This window comes from Aspergillus sclerotioniger (genome assembly GCF_003184525.1).
Source record: "Aspergillus sclerotioniger CBS 115572 chromosome Unknown BO94scaffold_5, whole genome shotgun sequence".
Classification (NCBI taxonomy): Eukaryota; Fungi; Ascomycota; class Eurotiomycetes; order Eurotiales; family Aspergillaceae; genus Aspergillus; species Aspergillus sclerotioniger.
In genome coordinates, this window is record NW_020290995.1 from 1,071,314 (window position 1) to 1,086,590 (window position 15,277).

General features: G+C 52.5%; 5 protein-coding genes across 5 annotated transcripts; 4 read left to right on the top strand and 1 right to left on the bottom strand.

Annotated features, from left to right (window-relative positions):
• The first annotated feature begins 1,417 nt into the window (after nt 1–1,417).
• BO94DRAFT_326236 (kinesin family protein) lies at nt 1,418–7,226 on the top strand. The gene is made up of 5 exons (XM_025606940.1): nt 1,418–1,802; nt 1,955–2,278; nt 2,340–2,515; nt 2,575–6,615; nt 6,667–7,226. Exons 1-5 carry the CDS (start codon nt 1,643–1,645, stop codon nt 7,210–7,212), a joined length of 5,247 nt encoding a protein of 1,748 aa, XP_025471025.1. The 5' UTR covers nt 1,418–1,642; the 3' UTR covers nt 7,213–7,226.
• Nucleotides 7,227–7,908: 682 nt separating this feature from the next.
• Nucleotides 7,909–9,379, top strand: BO94DRAFT_459028 (GDP-Man:Man(1)GlcNAc(2)-PP-dolichol alpha-1,3-mannosyltransferase; the record flags this gene model as incomplete). The annotated part of the gene is made up of 2 exons (XM_025607822.1): nt 7,909–8,707; nt 8,772–9,379. The coding sequence occupies 2 exons, from the start codon at nt 7,909–7,911 to the stop codon at nt 9,377–9,379; spliced, it is 1,407 nt and encodes a 468-aa protein (XP_025471026.1).
• A 93-nt stretch (nt 9,380–9,472) lies between these two features.
• On the top strand, nt 9,473–11,587 carry BO94DRAFT_326299 (uncharacterized protein). Its single transcript, XM_025606941.1, has 2 exons — nt 9,473–11,317; nt 11,369–11,587. Exons 1-2 carry the CDS (start codon nt 9,566–9,568, stop codon nt 11,477–11,479), a joined length of 1,863 nt encoding a protein of 620 aa, XP_025471027.1. The 5' UTR covers nt 9,473–9,565; the 3' UTR covers nt 11,480–11,587.
• Nucleotides 11,588–12,387: 800 nt separating this feature from the next.
• BO94DRAFT_572749 (uncharacterized protein) lies at nt 12,388–13,830 on the top strand (the record flags this gene model as incomplete). The annotated part of the gene is made up of 1 exon (XM_025614935.1): nt 12,388–13,830. One exon carries the CDS (start codon nt 12,388–12,390, stop codon nt 13,828–13,830), a length of 1,443 nt encoding a protein of 480 aa, XP_025471028.1.
• Nucleotides 13,831–14,371: 541 nt separating this feature from the next.
• Nucleotides 14,372–15,163, bottom strand: BO94DRAFT_543501 (alpha/beta fold hydrolase; the record flags this gene model as incomplete). Its single annotated transcript, XM_025613141.1, has 1 exon — nt 14,372–15,163. The coding sequence occupies one exon, from the start codon at nt 15,161–15,163 to the stop codon at nt 14,372–14,374; it is 792 nt and encodes a 263-aa protein (XP_025471029.1).
• Between the last annotated feature and the right edge of the window lie 114 nt (nt 15,164–15,277).

Below are 15,277 nucleotides of genomic sequence, written 5' to 3' on the forward strand. Positions count from 1 at the left end.
TTTTTGTTCATCGTCATTTCTTTCATTGATAATTTTGCACTTTTCGTTTCTTTTTCTGCCCTGTGGGTGACAATCCGGCTACTGCAGTTTCGGCCGGGTGATGCCCGTAGACACCCAGCGCAAACGGACGAGCCCTGGTTAGATGTAGATAGATTGGTGTCGAGCCTTCAGCCGATTCTCAGCAAGCCTGAAACGTCTAAAGCTGACAAGAGCCACACCCGACCGAAGAATGGAGTTCAATGCCCATGTGGAAGGTGGCACTCCGGACTCCGTTCGGTTCCTGAATTGCATCCATCCGCCGCGAACCGTGGAACAGCGCGGTCGGCAATACGGGAACTGCCCGCGAGTCGTAATGCAGTTCAGTGTCGAACCGATGGGGCTGATTTGGAAGCTGATATGGTTTCTTTTGCGACCCATGCAATTGCCACTGATCGTATCATCGCATGATTAGAGAGTCCGGGGCACGATCACGGAGTTTGTACGGAGCATTACTAGATAGCAGGTAGACAGAATATTGTGGTGTGTTCTGGACCCCGAAAGCTGGGCTGGTGGCGGGTGGGTTTGACCTGGAGAGTGGGTTTCCCCCTGGCGTCGTACGCCATACCGGAAATCCATACAGGTCGGCCTGTGCCTGAGGGCCATCGCCATTGCAGTCCCTGTGCCTGACAATTGTTCTTCAGCTTGCTGTGGGTGTCATGCAGTCTGGACCTCCTAGTCTTATGTATTATTGCTGGGTCGTCAGTGGGAGATGGGCAGGAACCACGGGCTCCGCGTCTGCTACGTACCTATTTTTATTCGGCTGCTTTTTATGGCTGTTTCAACTTTCAAGATCGGTCCCCGTGCCTTCAAATGAACCCCTCTCTAGGCCCATGATTCACCGCGCCGCCGTTGCTGGCCGGCCCTCCTTTTCCACTTTCCACTTTTCACCTTCCACCGCAGTCAAGCGGCCGATTCGGTCCAGCGCCTCAGCCCAGCCCCATCCCGGTTCGCTTCAACCTTGATGCCACCAATTAACTTTGCGCGCCGCTCAGGAGTTCTTCCATCCTCTCCTCCGCGACAGCTTTTCCCGCCTGGGTGTTTTCTCGGACCCCAGGAGTGTACATACTGACCTACCTTTCTCTCGGCCTGGAGCTTCTCCCCCCAGCCTGTCACTCCTTCTGCCGTCGTTTCAGTTCCTCCGTGGTGGGTGCCAGTGCTACTTGCTTGCTCTCATTTCTCGGTGTCTCCCTCAGTGACATCTGCTTGCTCTCTCTCTCCCTTTGTTCTCACCGTAGTCGGACGCTCTCCTGTAACTATCCTTTTTTTTCTTTCACTTGTTCGCTGCCTCTCCCGCCTTTTTGTCCACATTTCTAATCAATAGTCTCTTTCGCCAGGAACCGTCCGCCTCATCGATCCTGCAGGTTAGAGACCGCTTTGACGTCGCAGAGTGCCGCAGGCCGCCAACTCACGCGACGACCCCCCCGATAAATAATAATCCTAATAACAAGAAGACACCACTGAGCGTGAACATTCCGGAGCACTGATCGGTCACTGATGACGCCTGCCTCTGTTCCCTGACCAATCATCCACTCCGGTCCGCAATTCATCGATCTCTGTGCCCAACCAGTTCCCTTCTGGTGCGGAATAAATTTTATAAAGGGCCATGACGGGCTCTCAGCCTGAATCACCAACGGATGCGCCCCAGCGTCCTTTTAGCGGCATCATGCGTACCCCCAGAAGTACCAGTCGCCTGAGCATGAGCAGTAAACATGGCGGAGGAAGTCGAGCATCGGATGAGGATGGAAAGACTGCGGTCAAAGTTGGTGTGTTCTTTTTGTTCACAGCGTGCACGGTCTGCGACCGTTTGGAGGAGAGCTGGGTTGCATGCGGTATTGCGGATACCGCTCCTCTCGGCGCTCCAAACGGCCCACGTGCACGGCATTATTGTTGCTCTGCATGCTAATCAGTTTTATAGCCGTCCGTGTACGCCCGCCGCTGAAGCCAGATGACCCCGGTTACGAATTGGTCCCCCAACGTTTCCAGCGCCCAATGGTCCATGTCATGAACCCAACAAGTGTCGCCATTGACGTTCCTCAGGGCCGGAAGTTGTTTGTTTTCGATCGAGTGTTCGCCGAAACGGTCGACCAGGACGGTGTCTGGGATTACCTGAGCGAGAGTGTGAGCTCGTTCTTGCAGGGTTACAATGTTTCCATACTGGCCTATGGCCAGTCCGGCGCGGGAAAGTCCTATACGATGGGAACTTCGGGACCTAGCGAACAGCATGACCCGAGATCTATGGGTTGGTTCCCCCACCCCACAAGGAAAGCACGCAATTCAGCACACACGACTCACAGGCACAGGAATAATTCCCCGCGCTGCTCAACTGCTCTTCGAGAAGCTGGAGGGGCCACCGAAACCAAATCGCAACAGCGGTACGGGCCTTCGTACCCCTTCTCGATACTCTATCAGCTCTACCTCCAGCTTCGGAAAGGCTAGCGCCGAGAAGAACTGGCAGTTGAAAGCCACTTACGTCGAAGTATGAGACATCGATATGATATTTGACTGCTCCCGACCAGAAGATACTGACGCTTTCAGATCTACAACGAACACCTAAGAGACCTTCTGGTCCCCGATTCAACACCTCAGAGCGACCGTGGTACGGTCACCATCCGTGAGGATGCAAAAGGCCGCATCATTCTCACTGGCTTACATCAGGTGAACATCAACTCAGTCGAGGATTTGATGGGCGCTTTGAGCTTCGGTTCCTCCATTCGACAGACGGATTCTACCGCGATCAACGCCAAGTCTTCTCGATCGCACGCCGTGTTCAGTCTAAACCTCGTGCAACGGAAGTCGGCGAATGGGGTCACTCCGACGCCCAAGGACAAGCGGATGTCGATGCCAGTGGAGATGATGTCTGGCTCCGATGCCACGGTCATGGTGGATAGCAAGCTCCATTTCGTCGACTTGGCCGGAAGTGAGAGACTGAAGAACACCGGTGCGTCCGGAGAACGGGCCAGGGAGGGTATCTCAATCAACGCCGGTCTTGCCGCATTGGGGAAGGTCATTTCACAGCTTTCTTCTCGCCAGGCCGGTGCTCACGTTTCTTATCGCGACTCCAAACTCACCCGTCTGCTCCAAGATTCGCTCGGTGGCAATGCCTATACGTACATGATCGCTTGTGTTAACCCTGCAGAGTTCCATCTCAGTGAAACTGTGAACACGGTCCAGTACGCGCAGCGAGCCAGAGCAATCCAGAGCAAGCCTCGCATTCAACAAATTGCCGACGAAAGCGACAAGCACGCAGTCATCGAACGATTGAAAGCCGAGGTCGCCTTCTTGCGTCAGCAGCTCCGTAACGCGGAAGAGAACGGCCGTCGAAGCGCCGCCCCACAGGATCGGGCGGATCGGCAGAATGAGAGGGAACTCGAGATTCAGAACCAGCTACTTGATGTCCAAGAGAGCTACAATGCGCTCAGTCAGCGCCACGCAAAGCTAATCTCAGAGATCGCCAGGGACTCGGAACAAGCTGGTGAGACGGACCCCGAGGACGTGGCCAGTCTGGTCGGGAAGAGTTCTGTCGAGAGACTCAAGCGGTCGCAGTCGTTTGCGGAGTCGATCGAGCAAGTCGTCCTTGAGTACGAGAAGACCATCCAGAGCCTCGAGTCCTCTTTGTCCATCACCAGATCCTCCCTTTCTGTGACGGAAAGTACCCTTCTAGAGCGCGAGACCAAGTGCGCATACGTTGAAACCGTCAACTCCCAATTGCAGTCTCGCATCCAAAAGCTCCTTGATCGTGAGAACAGCACAGAAACCTATCTTCATGAGCTAGAATCTCGACTCGACGGACAGTCCACTGGTGAAGAAAAGCAAGCGGCCATTGTGTCAGAACTGCGCAAAGAGCTGAGCCGTGCCCGTGAAAGCGAAGCAAATTGTGAAGACTACATTTCCACACTAGAGGAGCGTTTGGCGGAAGCAGACCAAGATATGGAGTTGATCCAGCGGGAGATGGAACGCCTGGAGCACGTCATTGAGCGCCAGCGTAGCCTAGGCAAGCTTGATAACCTCCTATACGAGCTCGACCACGTCCAACAAAACGGTACCCAGAGGGAGCATTCTCAGGAAGAGCTTGAGATTCACACACCAGTTCCTGCCAAGGGCGCTTACAATCCTCGTACTCGGGCAACGTCCCTTTCCCTCGATGTCTTGACTGAGGCGGTGGAAACCGCCATTCCCGAGTCTGATGAAGGTTTGGCTGAACCAGCTTCGGAGACCGAAAAGGAAGCCTCTGTAGAGGGAGAACCAGCTGCTGAAACGGAAGACACTGACTTGAAGGCACTCGAATCAGCTACCGACCGCTTGGAACAGGAGGCAAATGGTCTTGAAAGCCGAGCCTCTAGCCCGACCCAATCTAAGGTCGTTGCTGATAAGCTTGAGACGGTTACGCAAGAGCTTTTCGACCTGCGTATGCAACACGAAACGACCGTGAGTGAATACGAAAGCCTCGAGGCCAAGTATGAGCAGGCTATGAAAGCCCTTGCGGAGCTCCAGCGGGATGCCGCGGACGACGCGCTTCATCCAGCCTCCGATGTTCAAGACTTGTCCATAGATGTCCCTTCTCGTCCGCTGTCTTTTTTAGGGGATGCGAAGGCCCCCGGCTTGAAGGATGGAGAACGACTGTCGTCCTCGCCATCACTCTCTTCGGAGTTATCCTCGGCCGGGGAGCCTGCTTCTTCGCGCGTCTCATTTAATATGAGCAATGATCTGGCCTCCCAGGAGGACCACGTCGACACTCGGGCGCTAGAGGAGGCGAAAGCCCTAGAAGTCGAACAGATGCGTCGGCTGCTCTCGGAACATCAGGAAGGTGTTAGTATTATGTCGCAGAAGTATGCCCAATTGCAGTCGGAGCATGAAGGAACCCTCAGCCTCATCGAGACACTCAAAGCTGAATTACAGCGATCAAAGAGTGCCTCACCGCCGACCACGCCAGGCTTTAAGACCCCCGTGATCCGACGAAAGACAAGCCAAAGTCTGATAGGCACTGTCGATCGGGCTCACCGCTCCCTAGCCGCCTTGCGTAATATTGCAGTTGAGGAATTCGACAGTCGCCCCGATACGATGACGAACTTTGAAGTGCACCTCGACTCGGCTATGCACGAGCTACACAACCGCATGGAGCGAATTCAGTCCCTCGAGGCCGAAAACCAGAGTGTCAAGAAAGAGATGGAAATGAAATCTACCATTATTTCTGGACTTACTCGCGAGAGGTCAAGCTTGCAGGGGGGTGCACCTTCGGTCGACATGGGACTAGTTTCTCAGCTGCGTGACCAGGTGGTGCAGCAGGAGAATATCATCAACGAGATGAAGGAGGCCCACGACACCCGAGAAAAGCAGCTTCTCGCTGAGATCGAAGAATTGAAGAGCCTCCTTAAGACCCAGGAAGCAGCTGCTAAAGCCCAAGATGCAGGCGCTGAAGAGCGGGATCGGAAGATTACTGCTCTTGCAGGCGAAGTGACGGATTTGAAGAGCAAGCACCAGAACGCTGTTGAATCCCTACAGTCGTCGGAAGAGCAGCTGAGCGCGACGCTGGCCGAGCTTGACCATGCTTTGGCGTCTATCGATGCCATGCGTTCCGAACAGGCGGCTGCCGGCGAAGCATCTGCGTCAAAGGAGGCCGCTGCTAGGGAGTTGGAGGCCGAACGAGCCCAACAAGAAGAGCTCGTCGCCAAGTTGAACCATGTTATCGACGAACACAAGGCAACTTCCGCAGCCCACCTCGAGAAAATCACGTCTCTTGAGAAGTCATACAGCGAAGCACAGCAACAATTGGCCGAAGCCATCGCTACAAAAGACAACGACAGTAATGCAGTTGAAGTGCACCAGTCTCATGTGGCCGAGCTAGAGAAGGAGATCGAGGCCCACAAGTCCCTGGCTGACTCATATAAGAAGGACCTGGAGTCTCTGCAGGAATCACACAGGCAGGAGATCACTGAGCTGGAAGCCCGGGCCACGGCTGCGGCGCAGGTTGGTTACGAATCGCGTTTCACTGCGATCAACTTGGAGCATGACGAGGCGATGAAGACTCTGAGATCTGAGATTGTAGAGTCGCGGGATGAGCTGACAAAGATGATCAATATGGTCTCCAACCTTCTCAAGTCGGATGTCACTGCAGACAACATGGCAGACCAGATCCAGGAGGTTTTGACACAGAAGCAGTACTTCTCTGACAAGTATTCCGAGCTCATGGATATGAATGAGGATCTCCGCAAGCAAATTGAAACGAGAGGATCTGATGATAGCCGTCTGGATGAGCTTGTCAAGAGCAACTCCAGCAAAGAAGCCAAGGTGAACGAATTAGCTCTGTTGGTCGCTACACTCGAGGATACTCTGCTACAGAAGGAAGAGCAGGTCAAGAAGAAGGACGCGATCATTGCGGAGGTCAAGGCCGAAAAGGAGAAGAGTGTCCGCTTGGTGGAGGAGCTGGAAGAACAGATCACCAACAGCTTCGATCAACACCACAACCGTCTCTCCGTCATTCAACAGGAGCGCGACCAGGCTTTGGAGGACGCCAAGGTGAAGATCGCCACTTACGAGAAGGATATCGAAACGTACCGCTTGCGGATCGAGCAGCTTGAGGTAAGTTTACTATGACGATGCGGCATGTTATCAGTGCTAATGGCTTTTTAGCTTCAAATCAAGAATCAGGACAGCTCGCATGACCGCAGCAGCTCGATCACGTCCAACCTCCGTAAGAGCTCGTCAGCAACCTCCCTACCTTCGCCTCCTCCCGCGATTCCCTTGCCCCCTCTGCCGTCCATCGCTTCTGCCGCCAACGGCAACGGCAGCATCTCCCCTCCTAGTTCCCGCCACGCTAGCAAGGACCTGGCGAACACGCAGATTGTCGAGGATCAAGAGGCCCGCATTCGTACCATCGAGAAGCATCTTAACGCCGAGAAGCAGCTGACTGCAACCCTGGAAGAAGCCCTCGGAGACCTCGAAGCGCAGAGCAATAAGGTCAAGTCGGACTGCGATGCGTGGAAGAAGAAGGCCCGAGAATTGGAAGAAGAAATGACTACACTCCGCAAGGAGCGCGCCTCTCAGCGCCTGTCGTTGCAGGCCGTCGAAGAGGAGAGAAATGCTCGTCGGGAGGCTGAAGCCGCCCGCGCGCAACTCGAGGAGCGCATGAACGCGCTCAATAAGAAGAAGAAGAAGAGCACCCTCAACTGCTTCTAGACGCGACCACGCTATACAGCGAGTGTGTCTACGTCTGATTGATTCTATGCCCTTTTGCGTTGCGATGTTTAGTCCACACAGTATCATGAACTCGACGTCGATTCCCCCTCTTCTTCCCGTTGATATATACCTTCACTTCTTTTGTGTGTATTTCCTTCACGGCCTTTGTTTCCCTCGTGCATCTTGGCCTTTTGCTTCGACCTGTTTGATGAATTCTGACTTTATGACCTTTTAAGTATGGCCCGTGATTGTACATTTTGACTACCCTGACCATACTCGACCTTGATGTGTTTTTAGACCACTTTTGCAGGCGTCTAGCATGGCAGCCAGCGTAACTTTTTCGCATCGTTTGGAATTGTTGGTATGATGTTTTTATCTTTGACCGAGGTAGATTTATGCTTTTCTTGGTCTCGCTTATTCATATACCTAGACAGCAATTAAGAATAGTCATGAGAATAACCAGTCTAAAATTGACCTTCGTATTTTCTGTATAAGAATGCTACCACCTGTGCCGCATTGTCTGTTTAATCCCGGCATGGGCATCACATGACGCAATGTCCAACCGGCCGCGTGTCTCTTTCGTCTTCACCACCAACACCTCCAACCCACACCACCAATGCGCCCCCCAATACCTCGTCAGCCAGAGGTTCTCACCTAACCTCTTCCCGAAATACCTTCCACCCCCAAAAAAGCACCATGGCCACCGCCAAACCCGCCAAAATCACCATCATCCACCCCGATCTCGGCATCGGTGGCGCGGAACGACTAATCATCGACGTGGCTCTCGCGCTACAATCGCGCGGCCACCCCGTCACAGTCTACACCTCCCATCGCGACAAATCGCACTGTTTCGAAGAAGCCCGCGACGGGACCCTCGATGTTCGGGTGCGGGGGAATACCATCTTTCCCGCCCATATGGGCGGGCGGTTCTACGTCCTGATGGCTATTTTGCGCCAGTTACATTTGACGGTTGATTTACTGAAGGAGATTGGCTCGACTACAAGGGAGGAAGATGCCGAGGAGGAGATTTTCATCGTCGACCAGGTACCTGCCTGCGTACCGTTCTTGAAATCGTTTGGGGGTGGCAAGAAACAACGGGTTTTGTTTTATTGTCATTTTCCGGATCAGTTGCTTGCGAGACGCGATGAGGGGGGTTCGTTGTTACAGGTTGTGAAAGGGGTGTATCGGTATCCGTTTGATTGGTTTGAGGGGTGGGCGATGAGTGCGTCGGATAAGGTGGTTGCGAATTCGAGGTTTACGAGGGGAGTTGTCACGGGGGTTTTTGGAAGGGAGAAGTTGGGGGAGTTGAGTGTGGTTTATCCGTGTGTTGATACGGCGGCGGGGGGTGAGGGGGAGGGGGAGAAGTTGTGGGGTGGGAAGAAGATTCTCCTGAGTGTGAACCGGTTTGAGAGGAAGAAGGATTTGGCGTTGGCGATTCGGGCATATTATGGTCTTGGGGAGGAGAAGAGGAGGGGGACGAGGTTGGTTGTTGCTGGTGAGTAGGCCTGCTATGTCTTTGGTTTCTGCTGCTTTGGGGTGCTAATCGGTTGGTGGTGTAGGTGGTTACGATAATCGCGTTCAGGAGAATGTGCAGTATCATCGGGAATTGGACGAATTGGCGACTGGATTGGGATTGCAGACGGCGACGTCCAAGACGGTCATTTCGGCGCTCTCGATACCTGATTCCATCGACGTGCTCTTCCTGTTGTCCGTGCCGACCGCGTTCCGGGATACCCTTCTGCTGCAGTCGAAGCTGCTTCTGTATACCCCGATTAACGAACACTTTGGCATTGTGCCGGTCGAGGCGATGCGCGCGGGGGTGCCGGTGCTTGCGTCGAATACTGGGGGACCGTTGGAGACGATCGTGGAGGGCGAAACGGGCTGGCTCCGTGATGCCAAGGTGGATGCCGACTGGACGGCGGTGATGGATAAGGTGCTGTATGGGATGGAGCAGGAAGAGCTGGACCGGATGTCTGCTGCGGCAAAGAAGCGCGTGGAGCGGGAGTTTTCGCTCACGGCCATGGGAGAGAAACTCGAGCAGGAGATCGAGGAGATGCTGAGCCGGGAGAGGCGGCCGTTCCAAAGGTTCCAGCAGATTCTTGCCTTGCTGGCATTGGTGGGGGTTGTGCTGTCCGTGGCGGTTGCCTTGCTCTTGAGGCTGTTTTGATTGTTTAGATTAATACCCTTGACTGCGTGTAATATATTCGATTCTTGTCAATCCCATTTGACGCCAATCTATAGGATACCCGCACGTGACTTCGCGTCTACGCGGTGACGTCGCGACACGTGCTTATCAACTCTTTGTTGCTTTCTCCCCGGAGCACGTCAGGTTGGTTTTGGAGTTTGGGGCAACATGCCAGAAATCATCAGCCTGCTCTCCTCTACCCCTCCACCCCCGGTAGAAAGACGCGAGCAGCTGTCTATCCGTCGAGCTCATTTCCACCCGCCCGTCTTGCCCGCTGGCTCGGAGTCGATCTTCTCCGACGATATCGATATCCCCGCATTCACCTATGAGGACGACATCGGCAAGCCCGCGAAACGACGGCGGTTAAGCCATGAGATCACACCTCCGAGAGAGGTGCCTCTTCCGCCATCCAAAAAGCCTCTTTTTCTCTTCTCCGATGAAGAGATAATTATCTCCTCCGACGGCCCCGCCCTCCCGAAACCTTCGGCCTGGAACGGAGAATCGGATCCCATCGTTTTCACCTCCTCTGCTCCAGAACCTACCAATCCTGTCAGACGAGGAGTGAGCTCTCGTACTGAGAATGGTATCTTAATTGATGATGAAGATGATGATGCCATCGGCAACACTCGAAGTCGAAGGGACGAAATCCAAGACTTCAGCGACCTGCCTGAATTTCCGGACATCAACGACCTGCTCGATGTGTCAAAGAGAATTGAATCGACCGATTTCTCAAGCAGGACTGCAATGCTACTAGCGAGCCTCGACCGACCCGAAGCCAGCAAAGACAAGCCAGCCTTCAAATCAAGGCGAGGTCGCAAGCACAAGGAACAGGATGACATAGAAGTGGAAGAAATACCGTCACCACGAAAGCCCCAGCGCAGAACCACGAAGGTCACAAACGAAGAGAAGGAAGCCAAGGCCAGAGCACGGGAGGAAACCAAAGCGCAGCGAGAACGCGATAAAGAACTGGAGAAGGAGCGTAAACTGAAGGCCAAGGAGGACAAAGCTCGCGAGAAGCAGCTTGCAGCTGACATCGCCGAGGTTAACAAACTCAAGGTGGACAAGAAAGAGTCCACCACTGAGATGTTGATTGACCTAGCCGATACCTTTCTCAATACCAGCGTCTGCAACCAAATAGCAGAATATATGCGCATCGTCAAAGTTGACCTCTCATTCTTTTCTAGTTCCATTCCTAACATTGTCAAATGGCGTCGCAAAGTCCGCGCTACGTATAACGACTCCCTCGGACATTGGGAGCCATGCGCATCTCACATCCGCGACGAAGAGGAACATGTGCTGTGTTTGATAACGGCCCAGGACTTTGTCAAAATGGCCAGCGCCTCATCCACTGAATCGGGCGATACCGTCCACGACCACGTTAAACGCCTTAAAGCTGCCTACCCCAAGAGTACGCCGATATACCTAATCGAAGGATTGACAGCCTTGATGCGCAAGAACAATAATTCCCGCAATCGAGCCTATAAAGCCGCAGTGCGTGGAGAGTCCGAAGAAACCTCGACACGTCCATCCCGAAAGAAGAAGCAGCCGCAACCGGAAACACTCGTCGATGACGATACAATCGAAGACGCCCTTCTCGAATTACAGGTCATTCATGGATGCTTAATCCATCATACCGGCTCCCCCGCGGAGTCAGCTGAATGGATCAAGAATTTCACCGAGCACATCTCCACCGTACCATACCGTCGTGAACGGATGGGTGTGAACGACTCCGCTTTCTGCATGGATGGTGGACAAGTTAAACCTGGCGAGAATCGGTCCGACACGTTTGTGAAGATGATGCAGGAGGTGAACCGGGTTACTGCATCGATGGCGTATGGTATTGCTTCGCGATATCCAAGTGCTATGGATTTGGTGAATGCTATGCGAAAGGATGGACCGGGGTTGTTGGAGGATGTTAAGGTTCTTGCTTGATCCTTGATTTTTGGCATTATACACTGACTTGTGCTGCAGAAATCGGCAAACAAAAGCGGCGCCCCGACGGACTCGCGTATTGGTCCTGCTGCGAGTCGACGGTTATACAAAGTGTTTATGGGATTGGACCCATCATCCACTGAGGTTTGAATTATATTCTGGCAGATGTTGTTCGTTTATCTCTATTTGGAGTTGCTGTGGATATTGGTATTTTGCATACGTCTATTGGCGTATTTATACAAAAACAGGGACGATGGGATATTGGTAATGTTCATTGGTATAGGAGTACACAATTTACTATGATCAGCATCGAGTTGCAGGCCTTACATACGGATACTGCCTACGTCGAAATGCAACTCCATAATCATGATCTTGGAGCTGCTCAATTCCTGCCTCCCTTTCCATCGTCTAGACTCCTCTGGATCGACCAAGATGCTCCAACACATAGGAACCTCTTCCGCTCAAAAGATGTTCTGCAGGTTGGGAGTGATGCAACACTCTGTGACTGTTGATCGTTTCTATTCTAGCTGTGATAAATGGGTAAGGAATGGGATTACTCGTACATTGCTGTTTGATCCACAATTCAACTTGCATCGACCAGCAGACTCAATGCAACCGAATTACTAGACGCAACCCTCTGGACTTCTAAGGTGAATTCTTTCTATCATTCGACATTGAATCAAGCCTAAGCATTTCCGCATCGAATAACTGTAGAGCATATGACATTGATACCTGCAAGGGTTGTTGGAATGGTTAAGAGTAGAAGCCGTGGAATGAGATTGATAACAATCGATAAAGTTGTTGGATATGTTGTATCTGGGCTAAATATATCTCGTTCGAATCTAAGAGTAAGAATTTAGTATGGAATGTAATGGAATGTGAGATCTACACAGCTTGTTAAATATAAGCACATTGGCAGTACTGTCTCCGAGCTGAATGCAATTGGTAACATTCCTATCGTTAGACAGAAAGATCAGCTGTCATGTGTGTAACGTATATAAGAGGGGGACTGGCTGATCAGTAGCTATTCAATATAACACATCATCGAATCTTCCAAGATGAATGCCAGTCACTCTTTCCACCCTTTTGTGCCCACTCCCCTGGACCATTCGATGCCCCGACTCTATGTCCCCCAATTTCTATGCTTTCATACAACCACCGCTGAATCTGCTGTCCAACATCTCCATGTCGGAGTCCACCGATTATTCAAGAACCTCCCCTTCCTCGCTGGGGAGGTTGTCACCAATGAAGACACCGGAGGCGTGAGAGTCCAGTCTCCCAGTGTCTCCACCAGGAATATCCCCTATTTGGCCATCCAAACCCGTCCTGATGACTATCTCCCAGCTCGCCAAGATGCTCAGTCCAACCCACTCGACAGAGACCGGAAGAGGACCAATCTGGATGCCTCGTACAGTCCACTTCCAGTGGTCCTTCCCCCCTCCCAGCCCCAACCCATCATCCGATTCCAAGCAAACATTCTCGCCGACGGGGTTCTCTTCGCCGTCACCTATCATCATGCCATAATGGACGGCACCGGATGCGGAGAGCTTCTGGAAATGCTGGCTCAGTGTTGTTCTGCTCTGTCGGACGAGGATGTTTCTCTGCCAACAGACAGTCACACCCAAGAGGTCTTCCGTCAATACATCTCCAATCTAAGCCCTACTACCACCACCACCACAACTACCACAAACAACAATTACAAAGAGCTCTATCACCCAGTCATGAAATCCACCGACCACATCCAACATCCGCCCTTTGCCCTCCGCACTGAACAATTCACTTTTCCAGCCAAACAAATCACCACTCTCCGTGATGCCTGTAACCGTCTCCTCCCAGAACTAACCACCACCACCACCACCACCACCACACCTCTCCCCCAACAAACCCTATCATCAAACGACATCCTCACTGCACTGATATCCTTGGCCATCACACGCACTACCACCCCCATCAAACCCAACACCCTCACCCTCACCATGTCCGTCAACCTCCGTTCCCGCATCCACCCCACATCCCTAACCCACTACCTCGGAACAGCCATCACAGCAGTCCGAGTAAACATCCCCATTAACCCTACACAACCAACCCTCACTCTCCCCACCACCACCATCACCACCATCCCCGACCTAACCTCCCTCACCCAAACCGCCCACCAAATCCGCACCGCCCTCAACACCCTAACCCGCGAGTCCATCCCCAATCTTATCACACATATCCGTGAACGCCGACACGCAGGAGAAGACATATGTCTTCAAATGGGGGATATAGTAGTATCCAGTTGGCGACATCTCTCGGTGTACGGGATTGATTTTGGTCCTGGATTGGGGAAAATCACGGGGTTTGAGGTGCAGGAGGGGTTGATGGAGAGGTTGGTGGTTGTTTTGCCGAGGAAGAGGGATGGGGATGGGGATGGAGATTGGGATGTGTGTATTACGTTGAGTGAACATGAGATGGAGGGGTTTAGACGGGATGGGTTGGTTAGATGGGTTTTGGGGGAGTAATTGTATTGAGTAGTCATGATCATAATTATAAGCTGACGTAAACTAGACTAAGCTAGGCTAGGGAAAGAAGTGAATTCATGTCAGAGTATCTAGTTATATTACTTCGAAGATCTAGATAGCTAGATCTGATAAATACCAGTACATACATTCTTCCCTTCGTATGGGATAGCCTGAGGTATCTACTATCTACTACAAGGGACATTTACTTTACTCTTCAAGTAGTAAAAATAAGCCATATAATAAGATGCCAGAGTAGTCTATAGACAGGGTCAATTTCTTACTGGCTGTAGGTATCTATACATACAATAGTATTATTCAACAACAACAATCTCTCATCTGACTACATACACCAATAAATAAATGTAAGGAATGAAATAGAATCAAACCCTCTCCAAAACCCACCCCACCATCTCCACAATCCTCTCCGGCCGACACAACTGCACATTATGCCCCGCATCCACCACAACCTCAAACCGATTCACATCCGACAACTCCAAAATCCTCCTCTGCAAGCCCTCCTCCTTAGTCCTCAACCTCTCAATCACCCCCTCATCGCCTCCCTCTCCCTCTCCCTCCCCCGTCCCATCCCCACAACAACCGCCTCATAAATCCTCTGATAATCCCTTACCAAATTCGCCTTGAGCACCCCCACAGGCCTCTCACCCAACACCTTCCTCTCCAGCTGCCGTCTCCCCCGCAATATATTACACGATTCCTCACTCGCCACCCCTTCCATTTCACTCATATCCTTCGTTCTCTGCCGCTCACTTTCAGCTTTCAACTCCCTCCACTCATCCCCATCCCCCGAGAACACATTCTCGTCATCTAACCCCACAGCAGCATAATAGTCCATATCACCCAGTAACGAATGGAGTGTTTCCCAGGGAACGTTCATAACGGAAGATGTATCTTCCATCTCGGCATCCACGAATACCATCCCTGCAATATCGGGCGTGTGGAGAGCGAGGAATTCTCGGGCGATGATCCCGCCGTAGGAGTGCGAGATTAGTATGTAGGGACCGGGGAGGTTGGTTGTGGTTAGGAGGAGGTTGAGTTCCTGGGCCTTGGTTGTGGCGGTTCGAGGGGTGGAGGGGGTGGGTGGGGAGTCGCTTTGGCCGAGACCGGCGCGGTCGTAGAGAAGGTTCCGGGCGGGGATGGGGCTGGTGCTGGCGAGGAGGCGTTGGAAGGGGATCCAGCTGTGGTGGCTGTCGCCCATGCCGGGGATGATTATGATGAGTGGTTGGTTGGAGGAGTGGTTGGGGAGGGGAGTGGGGGGGGTGAGGCTGTAGAAGAGCTTGTAGGGGCCGATGGAGATTAGGGTTTCGGTGGACATTTTGTGATATAATGGGTTGGGTTGGTTGGGTTGGGCTGGGCTGGGTTGAAGTGAATGGAGGAGGATGGGTTGGGAGAGGTGGATTGGGGAGGAGGAGTGGTATTTAAGCATCTC